Below are 24946 nucleotides of genomic sequence, written 5' to 3' on the forward strand. Positions count from 1 at the left end.
TGGACAACAACCTTTGTACCACTGAAATCTCAGGGCACAAATAAGTAAGATGATCTCCCTTACATAGCCTACAAGGGAACTTAGGTTTAAATCTTCTACACCTAACTCTCTTATCAAGATCAATGCCCCCAACAAGAGTAGCAGTGGCTGGTGGTAAGTCTCCAACATGACTTGCAGTGGTTAGTGATTGGTCTCCAACATGACTTGCAAAGGTTAGTGGGTCATTCCCAAGAGAGACAGGAGTCATGCCCCTAACATCATTCAGAGAGGCTGGTAAGTCACCACCAACATGACTTACAGAGGTTGGTGACTCATCACCTACATGACTTACAAAGGTTGGTGACTCATCACCTGCATGACTTACAGAGGTTGGTGACCCATTGCTAGTATGAGTAGCAGTGACTAGAGTTATGCCCCCAACATGACTTGGAGCGGTTGAAGGCTCATCTCCAACATGAGTTATATAGGTTGGTGATGATTCATGGAGAGAATTCTTCTTTTTGTTCCTCCTCTTTCTCCTCCTTTTAGATTTCTTATTATGAGATGGAGGAGAAAGAGGAAGCCCATATTTCTCTAGCAAAGAAGATGAACAATTAACTTCCATTTGATGCCCTTGAAATAAAGTGTTTATCTGAGAAACTTCAAGAACATTCGGAATATTCGGAGTGGACCACAACCAAACTGGTAGTCCAACATTCAATCCAGGAATATTCAAGGTGGCCATCAAGGGGCTACCAACGTTTCTGAAGAAAGGAAAAGCACAAGGATCCCCTTTTGAAGAGGTCCCTTGGTTGGTATCCTCAGGAACATTGACCATACCCAACTTATGCACAGGTTCTTCCCTTGAAATAAAAACCCTCGGTGAAGGATTTGCCTTCGTTGCGTTAGCTTGGCTTGGCTCAAAAGAACCATAAAAATTTCTCCTACGCCTTCTAGGTGAAGGCTCGACACTCGCAAGTGAAAGCCCATAAAGCCTCCTAGATCGATGAACTAGCCAATCAACCACCTTTTATGAATAAAAGAAAATCAAAAGACTCAAATCACCTAAGGCAAGCTAGGAGCACAAAGCACTCACTAAAAAGTCCTAAAGATACAAACAAGCAAATGACCTTCAAGTATTTCCGCATTAGGTGATTAGGACCAGACACCAAGTCCTACTAGTGAAGGTATGAGAAACTATTTCGTTGACTTTCATACAGTAACCTTTGCCAGTGCAAGTACCCTCGCTTCGCAGGGCACCCTATAGAAGTATTATGAAAGTGATACAATATCTAGCTCAGGTACCGCAGGCATTCCCCTCCGCAATCACCTATGTGGTCCCTAGGAAAGGAAACTAAGGTTACCAATGCTTAATCAAAATCCAAGGGGGAACAATGGTGAGCATGTGGTTAGACAAGTAGGAGAGGGGGTATCTCTCTTTCCTTATCGTTGCACGACCTAGTGCTTTACTCCTGTGTGAGAGGAGCTTTCCCCGAAAACCTATATGACACTGGACTTCCACTCTTTAATCAACTTCTATACTTTAGTTTGAGTGGCCTTGGAGAGTTTACTCTCCACACACCTATTCCAAGGCCCTAAATATGCCCTAGACTAGTTGGTGTTTCTATGAAAAAAGAAAAAAGTCTAGTTCATTTTAATTAAGCGTTCATTTTAATGTCTGTTATTTAGGTCAAAGGATATGGAAGTGCAACTTGTGATGTTTTGACGCAAAAGAAACCAATAAGAAAACCTAGGCTACATGCAAATGCAACTCTCTTTTCTTCAATGAAAGCGATTTCTACAAGGTTCTGCAAGAATCTACTTAAGCAAAACCTTTTTCTTTTTTCTTTTTCTTTTGATAAGCACTCACACATTCAAAATCATTCAAAAGGGCCTAATTTCTTGTTCTAATGCACTTAACCCTAATGCACATTGATATGCAATGCAAGATTCAAATACAAATCTTAAGGTAAGCAACTGTGACAAGCAAGACTATGGCAAACCAAACAAACAAAGAAGAAAAACACTTCAATGCCAATCACACTCCCAAAACAAAAGGAATGTTTGAATTCACCACAAAGACTCCCAGGTTGACAAAACCAAAAGACTTCAAACTAATGAAATGAAAACAAAAGAAAAAAGAAACACAAGAAAATTTTCTTTTTCTTTGTTGAATGAAACCCAAATCTTCAAGAAACAAAGAAAGCAAAGCATCTCAAAACCATATGTATGAAAAATACTCAAGTTTACCAAGTTTAGGATTACAAATATAAGGAGTTTAAAAGGCTAATGCAAACAAGAGCATGAAACACTCAAAAGCTTGGCAAAGAAATATGTAGGAGGTTCAAAAGATCAAAAAGGCCTCAAGTAAATGAGGTCCTAGATCTTTCAAATGAAACTCAAATCCTTTCAAGCAAAAAAAGAGAATAATACAAAAAGATTAACCTCTAGGTCATACAAAGAAGCAAAAGAGAAAAATGGGCTACAAACAATCTTTAGACAGACATAGAGTTGTTCCTGAGAACAAAAACAATTAGATACTTCATAGAGAAGATCTGGATCCCAATTCCCTACTTCATAGTCTTCAGAAATTAAAAACCCTAGGTTGACGCAAGGTTTCTTTCACACAAATGAAAGATACCAAGAAAAAACTATTGACACCAAGATTTTCTCAATCCTCAACAGGGACACAAGACTAGAAACAATCATATTTAGGCTTTCAAAAGAATCAATCAAGTGAATCTCACTTTTTAGAAACATATGCGACTGTCAAGAAGAAAGTCTGTGTATGTACTATGTACACACTGTTTATATAGACAACCTGTGTATACTCGAGTTGTAAATAATACAACTGCGTATATAGTATATACACAACTGTTCTAAATAAAAACTACCTATAGATAACAAACTAAGGAAAAAATAACAAGCATGCCCAAATCTAAAAGATCAGGTTGACATATCTAATCGAACAAGATGCCAGGAGTCTGAGAAAAGAGTAAAACAACAGACCAAACTCCCAGATCAATCCGGACAACCCTTTAGGAAATACTTTAGAAGTATTCCTCCAAAGGAGTCACCAATTCTGTTGAAGGGAAAAGTTCCCAAGGGTTAGGGTTGAAAGCCCCATTAGAGCGGAATAAAAAGATAACAAAGAAAACTCATGTAATCAGATCAAGCACTTGAATTCAAAAAAGTTTGGATTAGAGAGTGTTACCACTCAAACCAGCAGGGGACCTAAAAGGGGTTCCTAAGAGGGCAACTGCTGGGTCAAGGGCAACGATGGAGGCTTAACCCACTGTCACCACAGCTGAGTCTCCCTGCTCTTTATGGACTTTCACTAATGGGAGGAGTCCCGATAGTATAGGGATCACTTTGTAAAGTAGATGTCAATGGGTAGGTGAGAAGTGACCCTAAAATCCTTTCCCAAGGATGGAGTGAAAAATGGAACTTGCTTGCTCTTTAAGCAAGGGACTTGGTCCACTAGGGGTAAGGGGTGAGGATTGGAGGGCCGAGGGAGAAAGAATAAGCTTATAAAGGAGTTTTTCAATCCCTATAATCCTTGGAAACTTGTATTCCCAAATGGTCTTTGACAAATAGTCTTTATTGAGAAGTGGGACCACACAGAGCCAAGTGGACCCAACCTAAGTTTGGGGATGGAATGTAACAACCAATGACATGCCTATCCTGGACAAGGTGAGGGGAAAGGACCAAACAAGAATATTCACTTTAAAGGGTTGAATTGATCCTATTAGTGTCTAGCCTTTGGGATGCCTAGGCAAGATTCGGTCCTAGAGCTAGGGCTTGGGATTCCCGGAGACTTGACTGTCAGAATGGTCTCAAATTTGGAGGAGAGGGAGGGGACACGCCAGTGCAGTAGCCTAGAGGAGATCGATTTTTTCCCTTTGGCCAATTGTCGGGAAATTGATGCCCTAGGTGACCCACTAGGGCTAGACTTGGGGAAAAAGGGGAAAATGGTAAAAATAGGGTTAAAATGATCTCCCTTTTTAAGGGATCAATGCCTAGTTCACTTGGGGATATGGAGTCAAGGATAATGATGAGTAAGAACTTGGTTTCTTTGATCAAGGAGGCCCAAAAAGTCAACTTCGTCCAATGTTGAGAGAAATAAAAGAAAAGTGACCTTCAAGCATTTATACTTCAAAGAAAATGATGCAAGCTTCTCAAGAAGAATAAATCTCTAGGACATTTCATTCATATAACATTGGCTCATACATTAAATTAGCTAAAACATACTCAATTCCACATTTCGATAATGCAGCAACTAGCCCTAATTTTAGCAGTATGCAGCAACAAGAATAATAGCATCAAAATTAACTTACAACTTTATAGCGTAAATCCAACCAACATTTTGTTTGCTCAATAAAGTTCCAATACAAGAGAAATAGCCTAAATCCATACATCAAAATTCATCCATTTCCAAAATATCCACCAAAGAAAAAGTGCGAAAATTCTCTATGATTAGAGAGATCCCAAGTCAAGTGATGATACAAATGAATGTATTTAACATCAATATATGGCCTCCTAATGAGTTTGAATTAACCTAGGGGCCCCTAAATATAAATAATGTGCAAATAATAATTCCTAAAGGTGACAAGCCCACCATACTAGCTCATAATGTAAAAACAAGCCTCAGAGAGGGCCAAATAATGATGTATGCATGTCGTAGGGCCATCTAAAGGCTCAGTAACATCCTGAAGTGCGATATTGAGGAATAAATTCCTTGGAATATGTTGGACAAGGGGGTGGCCCCTTGTTTTGCAAGTAGTAGACTTGTGGTGCTCTCAGTGGGTCTGAGGGCACATCAATGACCCCATGGGTCTCCATATGGATCGAAGATGCCTGTAGATCCTCTGCAATGCTCCAAGTGGTGGAATGATGCTGCCATGACATCGTACAAGCACTGGGGCATTTGCCAAGAGTGTGGGGCTCATGTGGGGGCCTATTGGGCATAATGCGGTGTTGATAATATCAATATTGGCAAAATATCGGCGAGGGTCCAGAAAACATCTTATCGGCAATATCGGCGAAAATATCGGCAAGCATAAAAAATTAATTAATTTTTTTTCTCAGATTTTTAAACATAGTCGATATTTTCAAAATATGGCAATATTTTGTCGATATTTTCAAAATATCACGATATTTTGAAAATATCACGATATTTTGAAAATATCACGATATTTTGAAAATATCACGATATTTTGCCGATATTTTGAAAATATCGCAATATTTTCAAAATAGAAAATATCACTATATTTTCTTGGCGATATATCATTTTGTCGAAAATATCCCGATATTTTCGAATATTGCCGATATATCGCCAATATTATCAACACTGGCATAATGTACCAATCATGTCACCATCATCCCAAAAGTGGGTCGCTAGTAGTCTCTGAACATCCATGGAGTGTTGTCTGCTGCTATGGAGTCCCATGGCTCTCTATGCACACCCTACATGTGCCATTGTGGACCTCTGGGGGTCAGGATACCATATAGGGAAGCCAAACCCAAATGGAAACCACCTGCAATCTTGCATAAGATCTAATGCGTCCCCTAGGTTTCCAGTACAATAAATCATTAGAATAATCGGGTAAAGGAGCTTACAAACCCTGGATAACAAAGTGGGCACTTCGTAATGGCATGCCCTTCCGTAGTGGGCTTTGGCCTGTGCTAGTGCCTCCAAACTCCAAAGGGGGTTAGCCAAGTACCTTATTAGGTGGTTTCAACCCTTAGAGGGGATATTATGTCCAAGGTACACCCTTCTAATGGGGGTGGCAAGTGACAAATAGGTGAGATGGAATAGGGAATGAGAGGGGTAGCCCTGGGCCACATAATGGGGCATACAGGTAGCTAGATAAGGGGAAGCGCACACTTGGGTATATAATGTATAGGAGGGAGCAGTCGTGGTACATGAGGTGCCCCGACCTTGATTTTTCCACCCTTCTTTATATGCCTTTTTCCTTTTATGAATTTTCTTTAATTAACTACTCGGGGCTCAAAGGACAAGAGCATGATGTGTATAATATAGCAGTGATTACCCCTTTTGAGGTAGGGCGGTTCATTTCCCTCTAGGGGTTGGGACAATCATGGGTTCCTGAATGATAGAGGAGGCTCATCTAGGGCCTATGGAACCAGGGTGATGGCCATGGATGGGGTAGAGCTCATGTGTTGGCTTTTGCCCACGTGCTAATTATTTTTGTCCCGACCATATTTTGCATTTTGTGGTACAATTTCCTGTTAAATGTGGCCAATTATGTTTTTTCTTCTTTTTTAGTTGCTTAAACCTTCAGGGCATCATTCTAGGTCTGACCCAAAGTGGGGGCAAGGGGTTAGGGAGGCTAGCCCTATGTGGACCCAAATGGGAATGTGGACCTAGGTGGGAGAAAAGATGAATGGGGGTATAGTGAGTGGAGAGGGAGTGATATGTGTGGATAGAGGAGCAGGACCACACACCCAAAATTGGGGTTTCCCAAGTAGTACCACCCTAGAACCAAATGGTCAATAAAGGAGATCCCACGGGACTAACATCATAGGGTAACAACCGAAAGAGATAAGGGGGCAGGAGCACAAACTAAGCCCACTCTTTCTGCCAAATTCCCCCATTGATCCATACGCAGAAGTATCCATGATAAGTAAACCCAATACTCAATTACCAAATGACAAGACATACCCTTAGATTCAGGAGGCCCGCCTTCAAACATATGATCAATACAGGTGGGTGAGGAACCACATGGCTAGCTTAGGTGGTAGAGAAATGGCACAACGAGCTAGTAGGAGGCATCAAGGGGCTGCTGGCTGCCGAATGAGGCTCATCATGGAGAAAAATTTCTCCTGGGGATATCACCCACAAGATGCTAGGTAACAAGATGTACCCAGAGGTCCTATGTTTGAAGTAGATTCCATAGGGTCGAAATCCTCAATCTTCTCGCAAGATGTGCAGACGTGCAAATATATCACAGAGATACGAGCAGATGACCGACTTCAAAGTACAAGTGTGTGTGTGTGTATATATATATATATATATATATATATAGATATATACAAGTTAGATCATCATAACAATCATCACAAATTAACATTCATAAGATAACAATGCAATTTGGAAACAGGACATGAGTTTCTTTATTAACTGAAAACAACAAGAATAGGTGAAGCTACAACTTGATCCTAACCAAAGGTATTGAAGAAACCTTCCTCCGGATCCATCCAGCTCAAGCCATCTAAGACTTCCTCTCCAATATATGCAAGAAGATGCTAGATAAGGAGGATGAGCATCTCTGTAAGGAAACAAAGGTTTCCTAGAGACTGGGAGTGCAGGAGGCACGGGAAAAATGCAGACCTGATCTAATACCACTCATTAGGAATGAATTAGGCCTACCCAAGGGGTGTATATATACCACCTCAAACTAGTTAATTCTGTTAGGCCACGAACGTAGGTGGGCTTTCGGTAAAACCCATAAACCCCCCCTGAAAAATAACTTTTTATATATTTTTCAAAATTAAAAAATGTGTACACGTGTATTGTTCATGAGAACCATGGATATACGTGCTTTTATAGTGGGCAAAGTCACGTATGGATTTTGAAAACCACTTTTTTGAAATAAGGACAGGTTTGCTAGGGGAAAGGGAACTGCCCAGGCCATATAAGAGCATCTGGTCTACAAGAATGATAAAAGATGCTATAACAACGTCAAAGCCACTTTTGTCCACTTCAAAGAACTTAATCTCATTATGCATGGGTGAATTTCTTTTGTGGACGTTTTTGAAGGTCAAAATCAATTTACTACATGGAGGTGGTTATTGTCTTGGGACACTATGCCTAACTAACTCATTTTTTCATTGTTGTTGAAATAGTCTCATGGAGTTAGTTGAAGCTGAGAATATTAGTATATTGTTTTCCTTGTGGAGGATGATTATTTTATTGTAATATTTTGGATCTCAACACTCATTGCTAGTATTAGTAAGAAGTTCGTTGAGGAGGTTAGAAAATGTAATGTTTTATGGCTATTCCTTGGAGGACTATTGGAATTAGGAAAACAAATACTTGCTTATTGGAAAGCGAGATACAGTTGAAACCTATATAAGTGTTTACTCTCTCCATTTGCAAGGTATGAGTGAAAGAGCTCTCAAGCTTTGGAATAAAAATGTTTCATCTTTTGTTTAAGCTATTGTATATTATGCGTACAACTTTATTTATGTGTGGCAGATATTCATGGTGTGCATATTGGTGGCTTGGTGTGTATTTTAAGATGCAACTTTTCATGAGTTATGCTGACATTTACTGAATTTTTTTTTGTACTAATCAAAATCACAAAAAATCTGACTATATTGTCACAGCAACTGGGGCAGTATTGGCCAGAGAACTTCCAAAGTCACGAGATCGTTGTACAGTTCTGTACCCAGCTTCTGTGAAAGCCAGTGATGAAATTGGTATGTTATACTCCAGGGTTTCCATTGACATATTCATGTTACTTCAAAATTTAGTTTGTCTGATACTTCAACACAGATAATTCAACATTCGAGAACATTGTGTCTACTAGATTACGTTGAACTAAAATTGGGAAGCTCTGAAATGAAGTCTGAATAATTTTGTCTTTTAGCAAATTTAACTGGCCTCCAACAATCGCAAAACAAATAAGCATTAAAAGGCCTGTCAAAATAAGGTGTATGCTATTCTTCAAACAAGGGGCACTGGGTTTCACCTTAGCATTGTTAAATGATTGAGGCACAGTTGATTGCTTTCCTGATGAGATATGGCAAAAGCTTCAGCATTTCTTTTGCCCGTAAGAACAATACATAGAAAATCATTACATCAAACAATAATTCAAGGCTACTGGAAAGATCACTAAATTATTCTTATGTTGACGTGAGCACTTGACATCCTCATTCCCACTTGTGATGGCCCATGGTGGTTCTTTGTAATGATCAATAAATAACACAGCCTTCTTTATCTGTTTCTAATGACTTCAAAATATCTGTTGTTAATTGGAGTTATTCATCACTATTTAGCTTCATTTCACCATTATTATCATTTTAATTATGCAACTTTCTTTGTTTGAATGAGAATCTCAGTTAGATGTTTTTTCAAAATTATGAATGTAACAATTTTCTTCTTTTCTATTTTCTGGTTTGCCAAAACGTGTAAATATCAGATTTTATATATTATATATCATGTTTTTTGAAACTCAACTATCTGAGAGCATTTTTTTGTTATTCTCTTCCAGATCACTTGAGGAAAATATGCTTTATTAGTAGATGATAAAGAAGTAACAATTTTAAGGCTTCTTGTGCATTGGCCACAGAACACAGTCTATCTGAGCGTGGATTTCAAGTAACGAGGCTAAACACATATTCAACTGTATGAATTCATGTATCCCAGCTTCATACTGATTACTAAGGGAAATTATTGACTGCCTTTCTTTATCTGCTTTGATGCAACCTACTCATGAGAGTGTAATATGTTTGTCTTGTCAGAAAAACGAAAGTTGGGAATTTGTTTTATTAAATTGAAAAGTCTAACAGGAACCATGGTGGGATGGATTGTGATCAGGTACCTATACACGAGGTTAACCAAGCAATGCTGGCAGAAGCAGCTTTGGCGCCTGTTGTTGCAGTAGCATCTCCATCTGCTGTTAGGTTTTCCCTACCGATAACCTTCCCTGTCCACAAATAACCTCACTGTAAATTTGTTACTTCTTTACATACTGCTTTCATAAATGTTGTTCAGATATCCCATTGGATAACTTCATATAACTGTGTTGCTAACAGGGCTTGGGCTAATATCATTTCAAAGTTTGAGAGTTGGAATGGTGCTCTTGCTTGCATTGGAGAAACATCCGCTTCTGCTGCTAGAGAGGCTGGCTTGCAGAAGATATATTACCCAGAGAATCCTGGGTTTGAAGGGTATCTCTCTCCCTCTCTCTTTTATTTTCTATTAACTAGTACTGTTCCTTTATATATGGTTGGCGGGAGTATCTGTAATTTAATGTTCATGCTTCTCAAATCAGTTTTTTTCATTGATTTTTCTCTCTTATTTTATTTCAGTACTGGAATCAGTTTGGCAAAACTTTGTAATATTAGAGGCTAATGCAAAATCTGCCAAAACAATGTCAAAAGCCTTCCCTCCTCATCTAGAGTAAAAAGGTAGATATCAAGTTTACTACCCCCACCAAGGAGAGAAGACGAGAATTGATGGAAAATAGTTTGAACAAATAAAGGATGGTGGAGGATGAGGCAATACCTTGGAGTTGAGAATATCCCTTATGGCTAGATGCCTCATGATGAACAATTTGCTATGTTGTATCATGAAATCCATGGTAAGGATGATGATGAAGAGGAGGAAGTTGACATCACAACTAGATGGACAACTCAAAAGGTAGAAGGGCAGGCAGTTCAAGAATCAATAGCTCAAGCATAGGCCCAAGAGGGAGACTCAAAAAAACTCGTGTATCTAAAAGGTTCTACCATGATTGAAAGCATGGGATTTACAAGAAAATGGGGATTAGGCAAAGAAGGACAACATATATTTGAAATGCCCACTATTGATTGAAGTCCTAAAGGATCAAGATTAGGAGTTAATCCTGCTTCAAGCATAGGCCCAAGAGGGAGACTCATAAAAGCTTATGTATCTTAAAGGTTCTACCATGATTGAAAGCATGTGATTTACAAGAAAATGGGGTTTAGGCAAAGAAGGACAACATATATTTGAAATTCCCACTATTGATTGAAGTCCTAAAGGATCAAGATTAGGAATTGATCCTACTACATTGATAATAGATAAGGGAGACCTCCAATCGACCTTCACACCAACATTAGATAAGATAAGATAATGATATTAACATCCAAAAAATGACCACAAGAGTAGGTCAATGGTTGTTGAAGTTTTTGTAACTTCGAAAGGTATTCTACATAGGCTTGGTGTCTTAGCATGTAGAAAATATTTGATTGCCTCTTTAGGTGCTTGTTTAATGGAGCAAGTGATATTATGATTTCTTTCCTAAGTCTAACTTAGGAAAAGTACAATAATTAATCTAATTAATTATTATGGACTATTAGGCCAAAATTCTAAGGATAAATAATAAAATTATTTATGTGACTTTGATATAATCTCAACTGTTGATCTCAAGTGAAGCTTAGGATTTAATCCTAGCTATTGATCACTTAGAAGATTAGGGTTAGGGATTTTGGCTTAATGAAATTATAAAATAAGCCTAAGGGAGAGGTGAATAGACATAGTTGTGGAGGAAGCAATTTTCTCTAGAGGCAGAGGCTCGACTAGATTGAGGAGATGCGAAGAGAAGTGCAACAAGGAATTTTGGGAGAAATTCAGGGAGGTCGAGTTGCTGAAGAGAAGGGATGAATTGTGGAGGAGGTCAAAATATTCAGAGAGGCCAATCTCTCAAGTGCGCAGAGGCTATATGAGGTGAGACGAAAGGTGGGCGGGGGGGATTCACTGGTGAGACATGTCAAATTCTATCGGGTTAGGTTTCTTTAGGAGGGTCGATTTCCAAGGCCCGATTTTTCGAGTGGGGTCGAGTTTCCAGGTTCCAACAGTTGCATTTTTCTATGTGTTCTTTGTGGGTCTAACCTAGAATTTTCCAGAGTTTAATAATATGAAGGAAGATTATGTTGGGTGTAAATTTATTGTAGTGCTTGATCTCTCCATTTTATTTCTGTTGCATTTTATTTTTTGAGTTAATATACCAATACGTTTATTTTATCAACAATTTTATAAATAGCTAAGATAAATATTTTTTGGGCTTTTAATAAATTGTTGAAGCAAAGTAAATTAGATTTGGTATAATAGAATTTAACATGGAATCAGAGCTATAGAAACTCTGTGGGAGAGATCTAATATCACACAGGTTTTATGACAAAGAATTATTTTATGGCAACATAATTTTCATTTTGTAATGAGGGTTTTGTGGCTAAAATCGATCTGGTAATATGGCATCATCAAGTCTAATGTATGGAGATAGATTGGAGGGGGCTGTAAACTTTAGTCCATGGAAGGAGCGAATCACCCTTGTTTTAGTGGCAAATGTGTTGGAAATGTTAGTTTTTGTTGATGCAGCTAAAATGAAAGTTAAAAGCATATATGGACACATTCAATAGGAAAAGTACCACAAAATGCAAAAGATGGTTGGGACAAAAATATTTAGCACATGTGCAAAAGCCAATTTATGAGCTCTACCCCACCATCATGGTCATCACCCTTGTTCCAACAGGTTCTATGAGCCTCTTCATCATATAGGAACCCATGATTGTCCTGACCCCTGGTGGGTGATGAACCACCCCACGTTAAGGGGGGAATTCACTACTATATCTTATACATAATGCTCTAACCCCTTGAGCCTCGAGAAGTTAATCAAAGAAAATCATAAAAAGGAAAAAGGCATATAAAGAAGGGTGGAAAAATCAAGGCCGGGGCATCTCATGTACCACGATTGCTCCCTCCTACAGCTTATAACTGTTGATTTTTTGTAGCATCGAATGTGCTCTAGCTCCGAAATTTTGTGAAGGGACTAGAACACATGAGATCTCCAAAACCCAAAAATCGTTTGGAGAAATTCTACCCGGATGAGGAGTCATTAAAATAATTAAGATTTTTAATGTGTTCCTAAGTCTAAACTAAGGAAAATAAAAATATTAATGGGTATTAATAAAGATATGGATGAGAAGCTTCTAAGAGATGAGGATCAAGTCTGTTTTAATCTTAGCCATTGATTAGAGACTTAATCTTGGATGTTGATTCATCAACGGGAAAAGTATAAGAGAAAGCTTGGGAGTCATTTGGAGATACATTGGGCAAATACTCAGTAACCCGAGGGAAATCGATTCTCAAGGAGAAGGAGTTCGATTTCAGAGGGAGAGTTGCAGGGTGAAGGAAGAGGGAGGGCTTTGATGCCGTGTCGCAGTGACGCAGAGGGAGAGCTCTGACGTAGTGACGCAGAGGGAGAGTAGTGATGCAGAGGGAGAGCTTTGATGCAGTGATGCAGGGGGAGAGCTTTGATGCAATGGCACAGTCTCGTAATGACGCATGTACTTCTGCCGAGTTTATTCTCTGTTGGGTGAGCCGGATTTGGTGCCCTAGTTGTATTCATAAATCTTCTTAATAATACAAACCCTCTATATGCTGCACCGGTTTTCCCAAATTGGGTTTTCCGGGGACAATTTTCCAAAAACAACTGTGTTGATGTGATTGATTCTTGTGCTTGTATATCACCGTTATTTTCTCTATGTAATTATGTGATAACTGCAGTAGAATTTATTTTAATTTTACTGAAGGGTTTCGTAAATAACTTATGGTGGGAAATAAGTAGGAGAAATAAATCAGTTACTGCAGTAGAATTTCGTGTTAGAACTTTTCACATGAGATCAGAGCAGAGATCGGGCAACAGGATTGAAGATTCTGCTGAGTCAGGAGCATGATGCTGGGGCATCACCTCAGAGGGGCTCATGAAGATCTCTAGAGAAAGAAGAGAGCATGAAGAATATGGATCATGATTATTCTATGTTAGCTTCTAGACTAGAAGGAGAAGTCGCTTGCCTAGCAAGTTCTGCCTCCTCTGAGGTTTGGTATATAGATAGTGGAGCTTCCTGGCATATGATAGGTATACGAGAATGTTTTTCGAATTATCAGGAAGAAAGGATGAACTTCCAAATCACCACGGGAAATATGTCAAAATGTACCCCCTAGGAAGAGGCACTATAGTCTTTCAAACAGAAGCAGGGATCGGCTTCGAGCAACCAATGTGCTACATGTGCTAAGATTTGGGATGAACCTACTCTCTGTATCTCAGCTTCAAAACAAGGGCTATGACGTTTTCTTCATTAAGGAGAAAGTATATGTCAAACACCTGAGTTGGAAAAAGGAGGCCCACATTGGAATCAGAAGTAACAGGTTGTATAGATTACAACTAGAATCTCAAATGGCACTGATAGGCAGCAGTGGGAAAAAGATTTGAATGAACTATGGCACAGGAGGATGGGACACTTGCACCATGGGGCTCTAAGAATTCTCAGGAGAACAATATCAAGAGTTCTAGAATTAAGTACTAAACGAGATGATGTATGCAAAGGATGCGCACTAGGCAAGTACACCAAGGAAACATTTTCCAGAAGCAACAATAGGGCTAAGAGTGTTCTGAGATTGATACACTTAGATATCTGCGGACCCATGTCCACAAAAGCTCTTACTGGTGCCGAATACTTCGTCACCTTCATTGATGACCATTCCAGAAAGACTTGGATCTACTTTCTAAAAAACCAAGGATAAGTTTTTCGGTCGATTCAAAGACTTCAAGGCTCTAGTTGAGAATCTGACAGGAAAGAAGATAAAGATATTGTGCTCAGACAATGGTGGAGATTACATCAACAAGGACTTCACTAATTTCAGCGCAAGGGAACTCATCAGAAGAGAGTGGACAACCCCCTATAATTCGGAGCAGAATGGAGTAGCAGAAATGAAGAACCGGAATATTGTTGAAGTAGCTAGGGCGATGTTGTATGATCAGGATATGCCCAACTTTGTATGGGCAGAAGTATGCAACATGGTAGTGTATGTCCAGAACAGGACTCCTCACAGGGCATTAGGTAAGATTACTCCAGATAGTGTCTTCATTGGTAAGAAGCTTGAGGTAAGTCATTTCAGGATATTTGGGAGTTTGGCATACTGCCATGTACCCGAAGAAAAGAGGAAGAAATTAGATCAGACTGCAGAGAAAGGATATCTTGTGGGATATAGCGAGAATGCTAAGGCATATAGAGTCTATCTTCCGGGGAATTGGAAGATTGTAATTCGTCAGGATGTAAAGTTCATGGAGGACAGAGCTTTAAGGAAATCTCGAGAAATGCCTTCCGGAGAGAAGTCACAGGATGATCTATTGGTCCAGCCACTTCGACCAGCAGAAACTAGCACTAGTGTTTCTCCTAAAGGTAAAACTCCAGAGGTGGAGGCTCACAAAGAGGATGAGTAGATAGATATACCCACTACGAGTGGTAGAATGAGCCGGGAACTTCGATAGATACTACGAGATGTAGAGGATTTCGTGGGGGCAACCAGGAACGAGAAAAGGGAGCGTAGACAACCAGAAAGATACCAAGCCTTGGTGGCTCAGGTTGGAGAACCCTCCAGTTTTCGGGAGGCCGTTCAACATCAAGTATGGGTAGATGCTATGGTGGAGGAACACAATTCCGTAATGGTCAATGATGTTTGGGAAGTGGTACCTAGGCCTCAGGACAGGTCATTTGTAGGGTCGAGATGGCTCTTCAAAGTCAAATACGCTGCAGATGGCAGTGTGGAAAAATACAAAGCCAGGTTTGTGGCTAAGGGGTTTTCTCAGAAGGAAGGGATTGACTACAAAGAAACCTTTGCCTCAGTAGCCAGGTATACTTCTATTAGATCCGTGATATCCCTTGTAGCACAGATGGGGTGGTAGATTCACCAGATGGACGTCAAGACGACGTTCTTGAACGGGGTGATAAAAGAAGTATGCATTGAACAACCAGAGGGTTTTGAGACACATGAGACGAAACCTCATATATGCAGGTTGAAGAAAGCTCTGTGTGGGCTTAAACAGACACCTATAGTATGGTACAGTCGAATTGATGGCTACTTGTAGAAGATGGGATTCGTCAAGAGTGACGCAAATCCTAACCTCTACTATCTGGTTGTAGAGAATGGGCCTCTAATCTTGGTTTTATGTGTGGATGATCTCTTTCTGACAGGCTCATCCAGGCTCATCAAAGATTTGCAAGGAGAACCTAGCCACAAAATTCGACATGAAGGATTTGGGACGGATGCATTATTTCCTGGGGTTAGAAGTTTGGCAATAGAAGGGTGAAGTTTTCCTTGGGCAAGGGAGATACGCTATAGAGATTTTGAAAAGGTTCAGAATGCAGGACTGTAGACCTATGGCTACTCCAATGATCACCAATTGGAAGAAGATTGATGCATCCAAAGATAAAGAAGTCAATCCCACCTTGTACCGGCAACTCATAGGGTCCCTGATGTATCTCATCAATACTAGGTCGGACATTTGTTATGCTATCAACACCCTCAGTCTGTTCATGGTGGAACCAAGGAGGGTGCACTAGGAAGTAGCCAAGCATGTTCTCAGATATATACAAGGAACAATCGAGCATGGAATAATGTACACCGAAGGCAATGACATCAGGTTGAGTGGGTTCACTGACGTAGATTGGGCTGGAAGTTTAGTAGATTAGAAAAGTACCACTGGGTACTGTTTCAAAATTGGATCAAGAATGACCTCCTGGTGTAGTAGGAAACATAAATCCGTAGCTCTGAGCTCAGTTGACGCTGAATATATGGCAGCTAGCATAGCTTTGTGCGAAGCCATATGGCTTAGGAAATTGCTTGTGAATCTATTCCAGAGAAAGATGGAAGCAACTAGTATTTTGTGTGATAATCAGAGTTGCATCAAGCTCTCTGAGAATCTAGTCCTCCATGATCGGTCGAAGCACATTGAGATCAAGTGTCACGTTATCAGAGACTGTGTCCAACAAGGGGCAGTACAGTTGAGGTACACCCCAACAGGAGAACAAGTGGCAGACATTCTCACCAAGGCTCTAGGAAGAACAAAGTTTGTTTACTTCAGGGAGAAGATGGGGATGATGAAGAATCTGTTCTAGCAGCAGAAGCAAATAGGATAAGGAGTTGCACTGTAGCAGTTCGCAGTGGCAGTGCTATGGGCAACATGATGCAACATATTCAGAGGGAGTTGCAGTACAGATGTAGCTGTGACAGTTGCAATGTCATGGGCAGCAACACGAGTTGCAGCAGCGCAGTGGAAGAGGGGCAGTTGGCTGAGCATCAACAACACAAAGGACCGATGCCGTGGATCATTGTGATGCTTCTATTGGGAAGTATTGCTAGAGCACATTCCTCGCTAAGAGGGAGTGTTGATTTTGGGTAGCATCGAATGTGCTCTAGCTCCGAAATTTTGTGAAGGGACTAGAACACATGAGATCTCCAAAACCCAGAAATCATTTGGAGAAATTCCACCTGGATGAGGAGTTATTAAAATAATTAATATTTTTAATGTGTTCCTAAGTCTAAACTTAGGAAAAAAAAATATTAATGGATATTAATAAAGATATGGGTGAGAAGCTTCTAAGAGAAGAGGATTAACTCTTTTTTAATCTTTGCCGTTGATTAGAGACTTAATCTCGGTCGTTGATTTATCAACATGAAAAGTATAAGAGAAGACTTGAGAGTCATTTAGAGATAAACCAGGCAAATACTCAGTAACTCGAGGGAAATCGATTCTCAAGGAGGAGTTCGATTTCAGAGGGCGAGTTGCAGGGTGAAGGAAGAGGGAGAGCTTTGCCGTGGTGACGCAGTGTCATAGTGATGCAGAGGGAGAGCTCTGATGCAATGACGCAGTGTTGCAGTGATACAGTGATGCAGAGGGAGAGCTCTGATGCAGTTTCGCAGTGACACAGAGGGAGAGTAGGGATGCAGAGGGAGAGCTCTGACGCAGTGACGCAGGTACTTCTGCCGGGTTTATTCTCTGTTGAGTGAGCCAGATTTGGCACCCTAGTTGTATTCAAAAATCTTCTTAATAATACAAACCCTCTATATGCTGCACTAATTTTCCTGAATTGGGTTTTTCTGGGTACAATTGTCCAAAAACAACTGTGTTGATGTGATTGATTCTTGCACTTGTATATCAATGTTACTTTCTATATGTAATTATGTGATAACTGCAGTAGAATTTATTTTAATGTTTACTGAAAGGTTTCGTAAATAACTTATTGTGGGAAACAAGTAGGAGAAATAAATTAGTTACTGCAGTAGAATTTCGTGTTAGAAATTTTCACAATAAACCCAAGGATGGGCTTCCCTCTTATTAGCTACCCTTGTGCCCTAGCATGTGACCCAGGGCAACCCCCTCTAATTTACTACCTTATTCACCTATTTGCCACATGCCACCACCTTTTGACGAATGTACCTTGACTATATTATCCCCTTTAGAAGCAAAAACCACCTAATGGGGTACTTGGTTAGCCCGATTGGGAGTTTAGGAGACATTGGTACATACCGAAGCCCATTATGGAAGGGCAGGCTATAATTTTCCAAACTTGGATAAACAATGATATATAAAGCAAAATCGATGTACAACACAAAAATTTTAAACATTCAACGAATACTCATAAAAACTCTAGAAGTAAGAACCAACTGAGCCATTTTATTAATCCAATGGAGCAAGTACAATAGTATGGAGAAATGCACCTGGGCTTGCCTCAATGGCAAGCATGATAGAACCGAGGTGATAAGACAATGATATCAAATGCTGATAATCACTGCTCCTCTAATGCTCAACGTTGCCTAGAAAACTGCACAGCTAGCTAGAAAGAAACTGCTAGGAACCCCACCTTCGTTGCTCAGAAAATGCTACAAAATTAACCCCAAATTCCTTGACCAAAACCCACAAAAACCCAGAAAGGGTTTGGTCTGAATCCAACCTCTCAAAATCAACCTCGAAGAAGCCCTATGCCTTCCAAGACTAATCAAGAACACAACCTGCAAAGATACCAACAAAATCCTCCTCCAAGGCTTCGGAAAAATAGCAATCTCCTCCACAAGTGCTTCCCTTAACTCTCCTCGCAAAGATCAACCTCAAAAGCTGAGACTCCACCTACCATGTGTGCACAATACTGCCTCTGCACTGGCCTAGGAAGTGCAAAAGTCACACTGAATAGGAGTTCTCTCCTCTAGCTCTAAAACTCACCAAAATGGCAGCCAAACACCTATGCCTCCTTTTCGAAATTTCTCCTGTCCAAAGCTCCTCTGGAAGATGTCACAATCACAACTCGGCCTCCCTTCACTGCGTCCTCCAGAAATACGCACCACCTGGAGATGATGAATGCAACTACTGGAAATCACAATGAAATCCTCCTCCGAAAGAATGTAGATGAACCTCTCTAGGGTGGCACTCGAAGTCCCCCGAAGAAAGGGTGAACTCTCTGCTTGAAATACTCTTGCTAAACAACAAGTGACTTGGCTAAGCAGCTCTAGCAACCAAAAAGAAGCTCAATATGCCAAAGATAATGAAATGAGGAGAGTTGCCTTCCTTTTATAGATTTCGTGGAGCACTTTTCCCTCCATTTTCCCTCCATCATGGGCCCCTCACTTAACCATCGACTTCCCCTCTCATGCAATTCGAACTAGGGAGTGTGTATTCTCCTAGTGTGGGTGGCCCCCCATGTATAACTTAACCACACTAAAATAACTTCTACTAAGTCTAAGCCTCCTAATATAATCGAATGGGCCCAATCACCTTCAAAATTGGCCCCAAAATGTAGTGATTAATTCTATTCGAAATTAATTTAGGAAGGGACATGTAATATCCCTATCCCAGAATATTCCTCAAACCCCAGCAAAATGTTAACCAGAAAAACGTACAAGTGGTATAGTAGCCAAGAAAATCACAGAGATATAATAACAGTAGTGCAACAACAATAATGTATATATGAAATATAAACAAATACTCAAGAAATGCAGCGAGAAATACTAAGCCATTTTATTATACTGAGTAGAAGAATGAGTACAGGAGGTGATCAGGAAGATGGCACCTCAACTTGCACAAGGCAAGTGAAGAAATACACTCAGAATAGCAAAGGAATGGCTTCTCTCTGAACTGCGTCCTAGCTGCTGGAAAACTGCTGTGTTGCTTCTGCTGCTGAAAATCAAATGAGGGTTTGGGGCTGTTCCCCTCCTCAGAAAAGGCTGAAACTCTGGAATCGGACTCTACTCAAGAAACCCAGAAAGCTTTTCTGAAATGGTCGACCTCCGAAAATCACCCCCTTGGGGATCTGCGCAGTTCCTCAATGCTCTGCGCTACCACTGAAGAAACCCCTCCAGAACTCTGCCTGAAGCTCTGCCAAAAATCCTCCAATATGCAAGGGCTAGTCCCCTGCTCAATCACCCAGCACAAATCCTCCTGCAAAAGCCCAATCCAAAACCCCTGCCAGAAAGAACTGCGTCATTCCTCTCAGTGCTGCGCAATCATCCAAGATGCTCAATCCTCCTACCCAAAATGCTGCTGAAACTACTGCAAAAATACTGATGGAAATACCTTGCCCGAGCAGGCACTCGAAGTCCCCCGGGGCTAAGGGTGAGACCTCCGAACGGAGACACTCGATGCACTCAACAGTGCTGCAGACTAGCTAAACAGCCAGCGTGCTCTAAGTCGAAGTGACTAGCTAAATGCACATAATCGGATGCCAAAATGAGGAAGCTCCTCTCTCCTTTATAGCCTTTACCTCTCTCAATCCCAAGGCCCACCTTCTTTAGCATAATTCCTTTCTTGCCACGTGTTTCTTCCCTTCTACGCAGTCCTTCCAAGTATCTGCATGGGCTCCATCTCTGCGTCCCCCTTTGGCCACCTTGGCTCCCCTTTAAGTCACAACGTTGTGCTACTAGGAATTGACTTTTATTCTAAAAGTGAGTCATGTCCCCTTTCCCTCACCTTTTTATCCATAAATAACTATAGAAGGCAAACATAAGCAAAATCGAATATTCCAATTAGCCATGGCTAATTAGGAATATTACAGTCTCCCTAGGCGAAATGTTGCTTGTCCTCAAGCAATTGAAGTGATGGATGCTGCAAGATTTTCTCACTCTCCCAAGTGGCATCCTCATCCGACAAATTCTTCTACCTCACCAAGAATTCCCGAACCATCCTGCTCTGCCGCTGCCTCTCCCCGGTATCAATAATAGCCTCTGGCTACAACACCAAATGCCCCTCATCATCCATGGGTGGTAGCTCATCTGTCACTGTCACCTGCTGCCCCAATGCCTTCTTCAGGCATGATACATGAAAAACGTTATGAATCTTGTTGCTTTGGGTCAGCTCCAACTCATATGCAAACTGTCCAATCCTACGTATCAACTTGTATGGCCCATAAAAGCTGGGCTTAAGCTTCTCAGGCCCCTTCTGCTTTAGTGATGACTGTCGATATGGTTGTAATTGTAGGTAGATCATGTCCCCTACCTCAAACTGTCTCTCCACCCGACCCCTGTCAGCATATAGCTTTTGCTAGTTCTGCGCTGTAGCCATGTTATCCTTGAGAGCTCGGAGGATATCCTGACTCTCTTGGATCCAAATCTTAGCTCTCGGAGCCTTGCTATCACCAAACATCATGTCAACAAAAGATAAAGGATGATACCCATACAAAGCATAGAATGGTGACATACCAATGGACATGTGATGTGTAGTGTTGTAGCAGTACTCCCCTAGATGCAGCCACTTCAGCCATGCTCTCTGTTGCCCACTGACATAATTACGCAAGTAGCCCTCCAGCCACTTGTTAACTATCTCTGTTTGTCTGTCTATCTATGGGTGATAACTGGTGCTCGATGTCAACTTTGCCCCCACTAGCCGAAAGAGCTCCTGCCAAAACCCACCCATGAAACGGCTGTCCCTGTCACTGACGATGGTCTTAGGAAACCATGTAGCTTGAAGACCTCTCTGAAGAACAGCTCGGCCACCTGTGCTGCTGTGTAGTGTGCGGATATGGCAAAGAAATTTGCGTACTTCGTTAGCCGATCAACGACGACAAAGATACAATCGTTGCCCTGTACCATGGGCAACCCTGTGATGAAGTCCATCGAAATACTCTCCCATTTCCCCTCCGGAATGGGAAGAGGCTGCAATAAACCCACGAGATGGCTCATCTCCCCCTTGTTCCTCTAGCAAACGTCGCACTCCCGGATATGTTGGAGTATGTCCTCCTTGCGGCCCTTCCATGAGAACCTCTCTCTAATGGCCCTGTAGGTTTTGGTAAACCCCTGATGGTCGGCCAATGGTGAATCATGTGATGCCTAAAGTATCTTCTTCTTGAGCTGAGATCCCTCAGTCAAGAAGATTCGGTCCCTGTAGTAGATGGTCTCATCGACCACCCTGTACCTGTCATCTGCCACCTGCCCATCCAGAACCTCACATGCAAATCTGTCCTTGGAGTACTCTACTAAGAGTCGAGCCCTCCAGTCTGCGTCCAAGCTCATAAGAGACAACGTGGCTGGTCTATGTGAAAGGGCATATGCTACCACGTTGTTCTTACCCTTGACATACTCAATGTCAAAGTCGTACGCTTGGATCTTACTGATCCACTTCTGCTGCCTCCCCTGTAACTGTTTCTGCTCCAAAAGGAACCTGATGCTGTTGTGGTTAGTCCTCACCTTGAACCTGTTACCCACTAAATACTGCCGGAACTTGGCCAATGCATGCATGATGGCTAGCATCTCCTTGTCGTATATAGAATACAACCTCTCGTGCAGAGGAGCTTCCGGGTCTCATAGGATATAGGGTGACCTCCCTGCATCGATACTGCGCCGATCCCCTCTCCCGATGCGTCACACTCCAAAACAAATGGCTGCGTGAAATCTAGCAATGCAAGCACTGGGCAGCTACTCATAACCTCCTTGAGCCTGTCAAAGGCTCGCTGCGCTGTATCCGACCAACTGAAAGCCCCCTTCTTCGTCAAATCTGTCAAGGGTGCAGCAAGCTGTGAGAAACTCTTGACGAACTTCTGGTAGTAAGTACAAATTCCAGTGAATCCTCGAAGTTCTGTCACGTTCCTCGGCTCCGGCCACTCTCTAATGGTATTGATCTTCTCCTCGTGGACTCTCACTCCATCCACCCCTATGATGTGCCCCAAATATAACATCTCCGTCAACCCAAACTCACACTTGGAGAGTTTGGCATAGAACTGCTGCTCCTGCAAGATACACAACACTGTCTCTATGTGCTGGAGATGCTCCTCCCAAGTCCTGCTGTAAATGAGAATGTCATCAAAGAATACCAACACAAACTTCCTCAAGTGACTGCGGAAGATGTGATCCATGCAGGACTGAAATGTGGCAGGGGCGTTGGTTAGCCCAAAGGGCATCACCAAGAACTCAAAGTGCCCATAGTGACACCTGAAGGCGGTCTTGGGAATGTCCTGCTCCCTCACGCGAATCTAATGGTACCCAGATCTCAAATCAATCTTTGAGAATAACCGTGCTCCTTTCAACTCATCCATCAACTCGTTGATAGGGTATGGGGTACCTGTTCTTCAGTATCTTCTTGTTTAGGGCCCTGTAGTCAATGCACATCCTCAATGTGTTGTCCTTCTTCTTCACCAACACCACGGATGAAGCAAAAGGACTCGTGCTCGGCCGAATGTGCCCAAGAGCCAAAAACTCCTGAATGGCCTACTCAATCTCATCCCAATAGGCCTTGGGATGCCTATAGGGGGTAGTAATCACTGCCTGTATGCCCTGCTCAAGCTCAATAATGTGCTCAAACCCTCGGTCCGGTGGCTGTCCTGGCAGAATCTCCCCAAATACTGTGGCATACCGGTCAAGGATGGATTGCATCTCTGGGTGCACTGTCAGCCCTGTAGTCCCTGCCTCTGATGCTCGCAGTTCCACTGCCCACTCTATGTCTCCCTTCCGGAAGACTGCCTCCATTTGATGAGCCAAAACAGTCTGAGGCGGATATTTGTGCTGTCCCCATATCTTCTCATGTCTCCCTGTCTTCTCATCATCCCACTCCATCTCTAGGGTCTTCCAATTTGTCGTGACCTTCCCTAGAGTGATAAGCCACTGAACACCCAGTATCACATTGGTGTCCGGAATATCGACCACGAAAAGGTGGTCAGTCAGTGTGTAGGTGCCCATCGTCACTGACAACTCTGGAACATAACGAGCACACATCATGGTCTGATCTCCTGGGACCAAGACTGAAAACCCATCGAAGTTCTTTGTCTGTATACCTCTCCGCTCAACCATCTGTGCATCGATGAAGTTGTGGGTTGCCCCACTGTCAACCAAAACTGATACTCGTTGGCCACGTATTGTCCCCCGTACGCGTAGCGTCAGATACTTGGGAACTCCTTGCAATGCTGCAAGGGCCCCTCCGGTAGGTGCAAAAGATGCACCACCTGCTGTTGGTGGTGGAGGTGGCAAAGGTCCCTGCACGGCATGACTATCTCCTGCCTCCACATCATCCTCATCATCCTTGTCCCCACTGCTCTCAGAGAAGACCTCAATAAAATGTGCTTTGCTAGCAGCACATCTATGTCCAGGTGCCCACGCTCATGACAGGTGAAGCACAACCGCTTCTTTGTCAGCTCCCTCCTGGCATCATCGTCAATCTGTGCTCGTCTTGGATTCCCCTTTAGAGGTGGAATCCTCACATCTTTCCCCTTAGACTGGAAAGTCTGCCTCTGGGGGTAAGGTGTCTGGGTCCTGGGTAAGACGTCCTGTAAGTCCCGGGTCTTGCTAATAGCATCCTGGAGTGTGGCTGGTCTAGTGGATCAGACTAAACCCTTGTTAAAATTGGCAACCAGGGCAAAACTTCATGTGGGTCATCTTATTCATGGCTGATAATATTTTTATTAGATTCCTCTCGTCGAGAGGTGTAGGATTGATATAAAGATCATCCAATTCCGCTAAGTATTCATGGAGATATGAATTTATTTTGATTATGGAATTATTATCAAGCCGACCTACAACTCATGTAGGCTCAGAAGCCCAACAGTCGCATCTATTCACCCACCAATGTTGTGTATAAATATAAGAGGACTTTTCCTCATTTAGACTCACTCATCTCATCACATCTCTCTCTCTCTACTGCGCAGATATGAGTCTCTTCTCTACTGCGCTGAAATGGGTCTCTCTCTCTCACACATGTGAAGCCGGAAGCTGTTGAATTTGAAGCTGCAACTGCAGAAGTAGAGATTGACTTGCGTGGCCTAGAAGATCTCCTCTTTGGAACTGCGCTGTAGGTTCATCTGAACCTCCTTTGAAAGCCGCAACTTTTGGTGGTGGAATGAAGTCAATCCGACGAACGGTTTGCAAGATATCGACTGCCCAGTTTGAAGCCGGAAACTGCTGAAACTGAAGCTGCAACTGCAGAAGTAAAGATTGACTTGCGTG

At 41.9% G+C, this 24946-nt stretch overlaps 1 protein-coding gene across 6 annotated transcripts in view; it reads left to right on the plus strand.

Annotated features, from left to right (window-relative positions):
• The window catches only part of LOC149251368 (uroporphyrinogen-III synthase, chloroplastic-like), a 335450-nt gene that overhangs the window by 221427 nt on the left and 89077 nt on the right, over window positions 1-24946 (plus strand). For all 6 annotated transcript variants that reach the window (XM_089459382.1, XM_089459377.1, XM_089459379.1 and 3 more), the window contains 4 exons: window positions 8332-8424; window positions 9297-9352; window positions 9545-9630; window positions 9763-9897. In XM_089459382.1, coding sequence (XP_089315508.1) covers window positions 8332-8424; window positions 9297-9352; window positions 9545-9630; window positions 9763-9897 — 370 coding nt within the window. The remainder of the gene's footprint in view (window positions 1-8331; window positions 8425-9296; window positions 9353-9544; window positions 9631-9762; window positions 9898-24946) is intronic.

This window comes from Pinus tabuliformis, chromosome 7, assembly GCF_031772625.1.
Source record: "Pinus tabuliformis cultivar Carrire ecotype Pingquan chromosome 7, CPIR1, whole genome shotgun sequence".
Taxonomy (NCBI): Eukaryota; Viridiplantae; Streptophyta; class Pinopsida; order Pinales; family Pinaceae; genus Pinus; species Pinus tabuliformis.